Genomic DNA, 11,760 nt, shown 5'->3' on the forward strand with positions numbered 1-11,760 from the left:
GGGTGGGGGGGGTAGTCTGGGCTCATTTGCACCCTTTAAGTTTATTTATTTATTTCTATTATATATACTATTTTGTATTTTCTTTCCTAATATGACTATGTATGTCATTAAGTATGGTATTCCTGTCTTGCTATGTTTTTTCTTTATTATTTCTTGTTGGCTGTTCTGTTTGTCTTCTATGTTGAAAAAGGGAAGCATGATTTCCACCCCAAAGAAGTCTGTACTATTGCTTACACTTGTATGCTTCTTCTCAATTCAGCAAGACTTTTCAACATTTTTGGATTCTTAATTAACCATGGAGGCATGAGTAATTCTTTTGGTGGTAAATATTCCATAAAGTCCTAAAGGCTGGACATGTTATTAAAGATAAACAAGTGAGTCACCCACCCTGATTGTGGTGTAAAGTTTGGCAGTACAAACAAATGTCTGTGTTACAGTCAGCAGCAGGACCGTGGTAGAACCTGCAGGGGGGCCTGTCCATAGGGGCCCCGGGCCCCAAGAGCTGAGGCTCTGAGCGGGCCTGCTGCACCCGCTTTTGCCACACAACATGGGCCCCGGCATAGCAGGGCCACTCCTCAATACCCCCAGAGTCCAGAATGAGGGGCACGGGGAGCAGGGCGGGGTGCAGCTCAGGGGGGGAGCAGCAGAAGCCGGGCCCCTGACCATAGTGGATGTGGATGCTGCGGTCGTCCTGCAGATCCAGGCTCTGGTGGAAGCGAACAGAGGGGCCGTCGTGCACGTAGCCCCCCACTCGCCCAAGTGGAGCGGGAGGGTGTCCGTGTCCCTGGTGGCAGCAGTGGGGCTGAAGCTGTAAGGGGATTGGGGACACCAGGACTGGAGGAGGGCTGCTAGGGTCCTGACACTCGGCCCCCGGACTGGGCCGGTCTGTGGGCTCTGGCTTCGGGCACTGGCAGGGGCTGTGCTTAGGGGGGCACATGGGCGAGTCTTTGTCCAGGAGAGGAGCAGCAGAAGCAGCTGCATCAGCAGCAGCGGCCCCCTGCTCCTCGTCCGAGCCCCTGCTGTGCTCCCCCTCCTCATAGTGGTGGTGTCTGTGGCGGTGGTAGTGGATGTGGCTGAACACAGTCTGCGGCTGCTCCTCGGGGCAGCCTGCTTTGTTCACAACAGAATCCAGAGACCTGGGCCGGGCCTGGGCCCCTTCCTCTAGGCTGCTCCTGCGGGGCCCGTGCCCAGGACCTGGCCCGTAATACACAAACGGATCATAGTCACTGCTCAGGGAGCTCCGGAAGGTGGACCAGCTGCCATAGACCCCCTGCAGAGACACGTCAGTACAGTTCAGGACGGAGTCGCTGGAGGAGCCATGACATGGCCCCGAACTGGAGTCACTTGCTGGCCCATCAGCCAAGTACCCGCTGCGCTCTGTGTGGTAGCTCCCCCCCGAGCAGCTGCCGTCTTCCTGCCGGGTGTGGGGGGGGGCGCTCCGCGGGGCTGTGGCGTGGAGGAGGCCGCGTGCTGCAGTCTGGAGCTGGATGCACTGCGCTGGGCAGGGCAGGCTGAGCGGTAGTTGTTGTGGCAGGGCCGACGGGGGGTGTAGTGGTGAGTGGAAGTCCTGCAGTTACCACTTATCCTATGGGGCCTCCCGGGACCCTCCACAGGAAGGTGGTACCCACAGCTGGAGGCGAGCTGCCTGCTGGTGAGGAAGCGTAGTGTCTGAGCGTCTACGGGAGATGAGCCAGAGTAGTGGCCCAGAGAGGGGTACGGTCCTGAGGGTCCCCGGGGATAGTGGGGCCTCATAGAGAAGGGGATGGCGTGCTGGGGGAAGAGGTGGCTGTGTGGGCTGCTGAAGGGCTGAGGGTGCAGGAAGCTCTGGCTCTGCTCCTGACTCTGTCTGCTGGTCCTCTGGGGCTGCCGCTCCGTCCCTGTGGAGACCAGCAGCAGTTAGAATACACAGAACAGGGTACGAGGAACTTCTGATTATACAACACGTCTCACTGCAGATTAAACAGGGGTTAAGAATTCAAAAGAAATGGCTGGCTGAAAAAATATAAATGTGATCCATCCAAGTCTGATCTACATAACTTCTCTCTGGTGATTACTTTAAAAATAATATTTCTTCTGCCATGTTTCAACTTGGTCAGTATCTAAGAAAACAGATAAAATAGTCAGGTTACATTTTTGTATTAATACTCAGTTAGGCCACAAGAGGCTGACGTTCAGCAACACCATGTTGTAAATAGAACTAAAGGCATTGTGTTTTATTCCACGTTAAATTTCAATCCCCCCAATGCTCTTTAGACACAAGGTACATATATTGTACGTTACATCAAATTCCTGTGCAAAAAAGGTTTTCCCCAATGAACTAAAATATGTAACAAAACCATTTGTTTCACCTGTCCATAAATCATAAATACAGGAGAGAAAACTTTAAATGAAAATGTCAGATTGTACGTAGATCACCAGACCAGCAGATATTATTTTTCTCTTACCTCTCAGGGCTACTATCTTAATACAGTGTACATTCCTAGTCCAATAATCACCATCTTTACCACAACTTGACTGGTAATATATGTTTCCTCACCCATGATGTTATGCATGCAGAGGGGACAGGTGCGGTGCTGCAGCAGCCAGGGGTCGACACACTCTTTGTGGAACTCGTGAGCGCAGGAGATGATCCTCAGATGCTGCGATAAAAGAGGGGCAGAGGAAGATTTGAGGATAAATAGCTGACAGTTAAATGTACAGAAACATTATTCATTGCTCTATCTCCTCTCACCTGCCCGTCCAGGAAGTCGTCCAGGCAGATGGCACAGACGGGGCTGGAGTTGGAGCTGCTGGCCGAGCCCCAGGCTGCGCGGTGCCGCTGGGCCCCCGAGCAGCCCTGAGAGCTGTACGTCTTGGTCTCCAGGCGACTGATGGCCCGCATGGTCTGCTGATGGACTGAGTCCTGCACACACAAGAAGAGAGGGTTAAAAAATCCTTTCAAATGGATCCACAATGAAGACTGACAGCTTGTTTTTGGTGAGCTTTTCACTTTTACAAATGTCACTGCTGTCACTCACCCAGGTCCGGTTGGACTTGCACTTGTAGCGGAAAGCGAAGATTAGGACGATGGTCAGAAATAGCTAGGACAATGGTGAGCAGGATACCAACATCGTAATGTGGCTGTAAAGGGAGGAGAAAATGGAAATAAAGCTAAATATTTTAATGGAAAACCTCAACTTAATTCACATAAACAACTTGCAATAATAAATCCATATTTGAAGTGAAGATAATGTTTGTTTTTGTGAATTATTTATGGTTTAAATATTGTAATCACCTTAATAATGCAGTTATAAGTGGTAGTAGCAATAATATAAATTATTTTCATTTTGATTAAACAATTTATTTTCATCATATCCTTGAGTTATGTTGTGGATCCAAGATTTTGAATGACCATATTGAACATGACTCAGCATCTGATGGTGCTTTGAAATAATCCAACTCTTCAGCTGCATGAATAAACATATACAAAGGACTGAGTACAACTTTTTTAATATTCAAAAATATATATTCAAACATCCAATCCCATCCTGTAATTATATGTGTCACAAATAGATTTTCATTATTTGTGTCTAATATTTTACATTTAATCCAAAATCATATCTGTACCTACTCTAATGGAGCGCAGAGAAAGTTATTTTGTGAGAAAGCGTAGAGAGATCCTCTCCCCCCCCCCCCCCTAGTTAATGAAAGGAATGTCAGAAAGATGTGAGTCATTGTTTCAGGGCTTACCCAACTGGGCAGCTCCACCAGGAGCTCAATAGTAACTTTGGCCTCTTCGTTCTTGTTGACCAAACCCATCAACTCCTCAGCATTCTCTGCCTCCACCAGCACCACGGGGCCGCGAAGGAAGTCTATTTCTCTCAGCTGTGCGTTAGTGAATAGGAAGGTAAAGGACACAGACACGTGAGTGTGTTTTATCCTCTCACATACTTTAAAGATTAGTACAACAGTGGCTGTACACTCACCTCAAAAGCAGCATTAGCATCATCACTGACATCAAAGATCACGGCCTGAGCTCCTTTGTCCAATGCCATACGAGCCTGAAGGAGACAGCACAGAGAAGACAGTTATAAACAAAACATAAAGACAGCAGGACATCTTTTGGGAGATGCATCAAGTCATGTGACGTGAATAATGGAGACTTCTTCATTAGGAAAGCTGGTAACCTGTGCTACAGAACAGAACACTCGTTATGATGATACACATTTGTTTGAATTCACTGGCCATTTCTGGGTTATTCTGCTTCCCTGTCTTGGTTCTGAGCAGTGTAAAGCAAACATCCAAAAATAAACAATTAGGTGTCTATTTGTGTCTGTAGATTTCTCCTAAATGTACTAAAATGAGCCTTTTGCAGATTCAAACATTTCACAAAACGTATAAAAACATTTTTGGTGTAAAATAAACTATTGCGGAAGTTTTCAATTTCACCTGTAGTGTCTTGCAAAATGTATGGAATAAAAGAAAACATATATTTATCATATTTATCAAATGAGTGTTTCTTCTCATACCAGAAGATAGATCCCCCAAATTCCCTTAGCTCTAATATGTCATTTTTTAACCTGGCTTGAACCAATGTTCAGATTTCTGTTCCGGAAGAGGATGACGATGAGATAATGCCTGATTTACATATTTAATCATACTATTTCAGAAAACCTGTAATACAAAAAGGAAATCATTGAAGTAATTCATCGGGGGATTTTCATGGTGTAAAGATGTTAACCCTAACCCATTAACACCATAGCACTTTATTTAAGGTCCTAACTCGAGCACTAGGTGGCGCTCCTGCACTGAGCCCCAGGCCCTCACACAGACCAAAGTGCAGCTCCTCCTCCCACTGCTCCACCTGACTGTGAGCCACACACTGACTGAAGAGTGGAAGCATGGAGCTGAAGGCCGCAGCACCAATCTGCTGCCTGATCTGAACCCTTTTCTAATGTTGGAGCGTAAAGCAACAAGAAATAATGCAGGATGATTTGACTGAGTGAAAGGAAAATGTGTTATAGACTCACATGCTTATGGCCATCTTAGTTTCCATGAGTCATTTCACAGTGAGGGATTTTAATACTTATATACTATTTTAACAGAACGAGTACAATGGCAAATCAGGTGAATTTACAACCACCCGTTTCTAACCAGTTGGACCATTAGGGTAAGGTCGTTTTTAGGGTCTTTAATTAGTCTTAGGTTGTGAATGTCACTTTATGATCACTGCACTTCTTCAAATAAAGAAAACGTCTTTGTGAAACATATATTTTAAACTATCTGTTTTGTGTATTGGCTCATGTTTTCAGCTTCAAGCTTAACAGTGTTTCCCATTTTATAAATCTGATCTCGCAAACCTAACTATTAGAGACATCTATTCATTCTCAAATATATGCAGTTTAGCTTATTATCATTGCGAACAAAATGCTCTATAAAAAGTTCCATTGGGTATTGCCTGGTCTGTGAATCTTTTTCCGTAACAGTGCAATACATTTTTTAGTTAAAGAAGGCTGAGGTCTATAATTACTCCTTCATTTTTACTATAATTAAGTTTCTCTCAATCAAAGCCTAACAGGGAAAGTGCATTTGCATATTGTCACTCTAACACCCCAAAATAGCACTTGTGGTGTGAATGTCTTTTCAGTATGTGTGTGTGTGTGTGTGTGTGTGTGTGTGTGTGTGTGTGTGTGTGTGTGTGTGTGTGTGTGTGTGTGTGTGCCCTAAAACAATCCAGAAATACTTTTTTTCCAGTTTCACTAGAAGACAGTTTAAAAACAAAAAGCAGTCTTTCCATTAATACTTCATCACATGCTGTCAAGCGTCTGGCATCTGCCGACAACACAAGTTTAAACACCTAATCCCCGCGTCAAACACTACACACACCCTCAATGTACACAGTATATAAGGGATGCTTTCATATTATGGGTGAACCATCAGAGGCCCTCACAATACCATGTTATTGCCATAATTAAGCCCAATACAACCCTACTGCCACTTTAAACATTTTGTGATAACATATATTGCAATGTATTGCTTTGTATCCTTTAACTGCATTTCTATTATGCAGCGTTTAGTTTCATTCTGCTATTTTTTGACCACCTTTAAGCTGATATTACCCATAACCTCACTCAGCCCCATCAAGTGGACTGAAATAGTGAGTGCAACCAAAACGTTTAAATAGTATTTTCAATATTAAATATAAAACAATCAATATCACAAAATACTGTTATACTATGCTGTGTCAATTGTTTCCCTGACCCCTAGATACTGGGGATACTGAAAGTGAATATCCTGATAGGAGTAAAAAACAGACTCACAACATGTTGCTATTAATGCAGGGACCTTCCTAATTATTGACTACCTTTTTTAAGATTATTTGATCACTTAAAATAATGTTCACTTAAACAAGACGCATGTACTATCTGTGATGCAATAAAAAACAAATCGGTTTGTTAAGTGATTCAAGTATGTTTGAAAGTTTAAGGCAATTTTCTAAAATGATCTGGATAATACAGTGTAAAGCAATTATTTTGGCCAGGGTGACCTCATGCCTGCTGCAGAAGTTAAAAGCTGCACGTACACTGACTGTGAGTGTGCATACAGTGCGTGTTTTTGTGCAGCTGAGAGTTAACAACATTGCCCCACAGAACCGCCGGTGGTGGCCGTAGTGCTGATGGTCAGAAAGAGGTCAAATAAAAAAATGATCATGTTCCCTTTGATCTGGCTTCCAGCTCTGGAGCAGCAGCCGTTCCCCTGTTTCATCAGAACGGTAATTGTGGTACGTGCGTGGGCCTAAATCGGGTGCGGTCACATTGGAGTAAAAAAAAAAAAACGGAATCTTTGACATGTGGGAAATGCTTTACCTGGGGTTCAAAAGTTGCACGCTGCAATGAGCCCAAACATCCTCTAATCGCGGTAATAAATGCAGGGAAGCCCAATGTGGTCCACACACACACACACACACACACACACACACACACACACACACACACACACACACACACACACACACACACACACACACACACACACACACACACACACCACACACACACACACACACACACACACCACACACACACACACACCACACACACACACACACACCACACACACACACACACACACACCACACACACACAGCAGTTTCAAATCCCCAGTTTGAGAAAATACCATAATAATTTCTACGAATGTCTGCTGCTGTGGTTTTATTATTTCTCAGTATTAGTAGTGAGCCACAAACCCAGAAGAGGCCGGAGAGATCTGATTACATGATTAACAGAAGACACTATATTTAACCTTTAACAGCGCAATGACAAGCTGCTACGCTAACAAGACAAGCTAATAGGAAGTGCCAGCACGAGGGTTTCAACATCTCCAGGTCTGAAACTGAAACACAAATGTCTGTGGTTAGGTAAACACCCATCCTCGGGAGGTGCCACTTGACACATGTGATTCAACACTATTTGGCATTGGAGTAAACATTAACAACTCACAATCGCAGAGTCGGAAATGCCTGTGGTTTACAGAGGTTTACAGGGAAGACATCATCCCTGAGAAACTCACAAACAACACTTTTTTTTAGCAGAGGGTGCAATGAAACACGGGTTGAGTGTTGCTGTGTTTTGTCACGCTGTGCAATCATTTGAATAAAGGCAGGAGAGGAGCTGTCACAAACATAAACACACCTGAGGCACCGTGAGGTCACACACCAGCAGCTCTGCACCCACAGACACACTCTTACTTCAAATCCCATCAGGGCTTCTTTTACATGTATTCAGCTCTAGGGACAAAAACTGGGAAATGTCAAGTTTAAATGTATCATCTTATCTTTTAACTGAGTTTGTCTGCATTTTTTCCTCGTATAATTCCTTTATATTAGATTACATTTGATAGAATACAATACATAAGAAATAAATGAAGTAAAAAAAATGCACATGGGAAGGCACATTTTCCATTGCCTTCAGTACATACAACCCTGTAAAGCTGTATCACACCCTAACCATAATCTTTTTTAAATTGTATTTGAGGCTGCCTGTGTTCCATTGATGGTCAACAATGTCCATTGACAGCATTTTTGGGTATATTAAAAAATATAACATGTTTTTGTGTGTGTGATGTTTTTGTTCATTTGTACCTTATTTTATTACTTTTCCAGTTTATTCAAGTCTAGTTGATCTGTCATTTGTTTTCCCCTGTTAATTGTGGGGTTTCTTTGGGAGTTTTCCATGTAAGGAAGGGAAGAGGGTGTCTTATGCTGTAAACACCGTAAAGCCCCCTAAGAGAATGTATAATTTGTGCTACTCAGTTGAATTTGATTGATTGATGGAACTATACTACGAGCTGCCTAAGCTTGAGGCAGTTTTAACCGCAACTCATCTCCCATAAGTCTCACATCTGGCTCATGATGTGCCTTCCTCGGCATCAGGTGGCCGGCTCGGGCCTGCCAGCGCTATTTGTTTACATCTCCAGTAAGAAGTGCGGTCTGCGAGCCAGGCCTGGCATCACAGAGTGTTCTCTCAACAGGGGCAGAAACTAACAACGCTGCTCTGATGTCTTTATTTCATGTTAGAGACGTGCCAAGGTTCTTCAGTCGCCTGAGAAGATGGCTGTGCCTGTTAACGTCTCTGTGTTGTTCATGGGATTAATGCGCCAGAGAGCGAATCCCCTTCATCTGCAGCCAAGGTAACAGGGAGAAGACGGAGAGGGCAAAAAAAGGAGGATATTACACAGACACACGTAGACACATTGCGTCTTGCCACAGAGAAACATCTGCTATATTAGTTAAACATCTAGAGAACTATATTCAGAGTACCAAGCGTGACCCAGTGGCTTCGTAACCTTTGACTTTTGAAAGCAGCAGATTTGATTTAAATCTGTGCATTAAAGGGGCAGGAAATACTTTAAAGGCAATCATCTTGCGCACTCAGGAACCAAAGTGAGTCATTATTCACATATTAAGCCATAATCATTATTTATATATAGCAGAACTCTGTCAGTGGATCGAGACAGAAGTTTTTCTTGTTTCGGGAATTATCTATAAATTAATTCATGCTGTAATCAAGACAGAGCAATAGTAAGAAGAACATCCTGGAAAAAGAGCTATCAATCCCAATTCTATAAGAAGTGGCAATGCATGATCATTTCAACAGCCCACACTGCTATATTAATAAGAGCGGAATATTATCTCGCAAATAATTTCCAAGACCTTGAATACCTTTTTTTTCTTTCTACGGTCCATTATTCTTTATATGTATTGGATTATATTGTGTCATGGACTTTCAAGGTAAGGGTGGGGAGGGGATGTGTGGGAGGTGGGGTAGGATGCTTGTGAAAGAAATTAAAAGTGAGGAAAAGCGTTGCTTCAATTGCAACATTGTACTACTAGCATCTGTCCTTCAGTAAAAAAAACATTTATTAATAAACAGTTGAACTGCACAAGATTTAACAACAATTGAGGGTTTCACTCCTCATTTCAAACTAGGATTTAATGTCGATTTTAGGACAAAACAGTGCAAACACACTGAACAATCTGAAACGTTGACTTTAATTAAATGTATGATGTAAACAGATTTCACATAACTATTCGTTAGTTGAAAGCAATAATATTAAGTTGAAATAACAAATATTAGGTTCAACTTTATATTACTGCTTTCAACTAACTGTAACTACAGTTGTTGAGATATTACATTTAATTAAAGTCAACGTTTCAGTTTTTGAAAGTAAGACGTTTCAATGTCAACCTAAGCTAATTAGTGAGCATGGTTGTCCTTGTATTCAAAGTCTTTGTTACGTTAATCACACAGCACCAACAGACCATAAAGCTGCTGATGTAGCTCTTTCTCGGTCTCTGATAACCCTTCCTGCCTCTGTAAAAAAACGCCACCAGACTCCATTTAACTCAATCCAACGTCTCTTTGCCCAGCGTGACTGTCCACATCACTCGGTGCATGAGTAAATTACACCATGGAATAATATGTGTGGGAATAAGGAGTGAGAGTGAAAGAGGAACAGGGAGGGGGAGGAGTGAGGCGTGCAGGCTGTGGTGCTGCTGCAGTAAAGTGTGTAATGACAGAGTACAGAGCTCCAGCCTGCAGGTCTGAGGCTCTGCTCCGCTCTGCTCTGTCATTTCTCCGACTGGCCCGGCACACTGGAACCATTACTGAGGCAGCGGGACACGCCGCACGGCTAAATGAGGAGCAGACGGGGGCGAAGGCTGCTGGTGATAATAAGAGAGGGGTAGGGGGGGGGGGGGGCTGGAACAGGTGCAGTCTGAGTTGATGTTGTGGTCGTAGTATTACTGGACCCAACAATAGGTCATGTAATGCCTCTATGGCTCTGTCTTTCAAAAGAATAGCAATTAACACGCCACTTACTGGGGCTCAGTCCCTGTTGCGGCTATGAGGGTTTGAATTCGGCCTGTAGACCCTTTACGCATCTCATCCTCTCAAGCCCCTTTAAAAACCATCTCTCTAATGAAGGCTAAACTAACCAAAAAGAAACATCTTTATAAAAATTAAAAGAGGCGGGGGATCATAGGCATTTTTGTCTTCATAAAATCATCGTCAACATCAACCAACATCTCTGCAGTTATTAATCTCGCTTAGGACTCCTCATCGCCGCAACAAACAAACCACGTCATCAAAACCAATCAAATCACTGAATAGGTTCAACAACTTTGAGCTGTACAAGACATTACTGTACATTACTTAGACTGGCAATAATACTTACTCAACCATTAGTAGCCCAACCCTTTTAAATGCTGAAATTCACCATAAAGAGTCATATTAAATACTAAAACACGACTGTATGTGTTGTAATATACAGTTTATATATAGTACAATATGCAAATAAATGCATTATAGCAATATTTACATTCTTTTTTTTGTTTATCTTATCGCATTTTTGACATTTGAATTAAACTTCTTATGTTTTTATAATATTTAAATTGTATAACTTTATTGCACACTTTTACTTACATCTCTTATATTTGTATAAATATGTATTTAAATTGTAATTGTTTTACTTATTTTATTCTTAAATGGACCATCTATCATGGAAACAAATGTCCCCCCTGGATTCTGATTCTGATACTATTTCATTTTTCTTCTTCTTTCCTTGTTGAAACAGTTTGGTCAAATGACATCAAAAATAACCACACAGCTTTGCGTTAAATATTGTTTACCTAGCTTTGATGCTGTATATTTAAATCTAATTGTGTGTGAATAATTGCTGTATGTGTTTGTGTGCTGTGTGATTGCCGGGTGTTCGCCACTGGCTGAGCAGCAGTTGAGGAGGGAAGGGTGTGGCCCTGCTGGGTATCCATTACTCACAGGGGCACTTTGATGTGGGGCCGCTTAAGGGGGGGGGGGGGGGGGGGGGGTGGGGGGTAATGTATGAAGAGGAGGGGTGGGTGGTTGGTCGGGCATGTCAGGGCAGGTGAGCAGCTTCTACGCTCTCGGGAAAAGTATTGAGCCTGAGGGGGTGGGCCTGAATAACACACCTCCTCCTACTTAGTCCCATTCATCCTGAACACACACACACACACACACACACACACACACACACACACACACACACACACACACACACACACACACACACACACACACACACACACACACACACACACACACACCACACACACACACACACTCACACACTCTCTTAATCCAGAGCCTGGGCTTGGCCACCCTTCCCGTTTAGAGGAGAGACACTGGAAAAAGTTATGAACCTGATCTGCCTGTCTGGATGTAAGAGAGGTCATTTAGAGAACCC

General features: G+C 43.3%; 1 protein-coding gene across 1 annotated transcript in view; it reads right to left on the reverse strand.

The window, feature by feature from the left end:
* The window catches only part of LOC117557276 (E3 ubiquitin-protein ligase RNF43), an 87,469-nt gene that overhangs the window by 4,444 nt on the left and 71,265 nt on the right, over positions 1–11,760 (reverse strand). The window contains 8 exon segments of the mRNA XM_034233048.1: positions 388–1,435; positions 1,438–1,877; positions 2,537–2,639; positions 2,732–2,902; positions 3,018–3,074; positions 3,076–3,120; positions 3,730–3,864; positions 3,966–4,040. Of these exon segments, the coding sequence (XP_034088939.1) occupies positions 388–1,435; positions 1,438–1,877; positions 2,537–2,639; positions 2,732–2,902; positions 3,018–3,074; positions 3,076–3,120; positions 3,730–3,864; positions 3,966–4,040 (2,074 nt within the window).

Source organism: Gymnodraco acuticeps, unplaced genomic scaffold (genome assembly GCF_902827175.1).
Source record: "Gymnodraco acuticeps unplaced genomic scaffold, fGymAcu1.1, whole genome shotgun sequence".
Taxonomy (NCBI): domain Eukaryota; kingdom Metazoa; phylum Chordata; class Actinopteri; order Perciformes; family Bathydraconidae; genus Gymnodraco; species Gymnodraco acuticeps.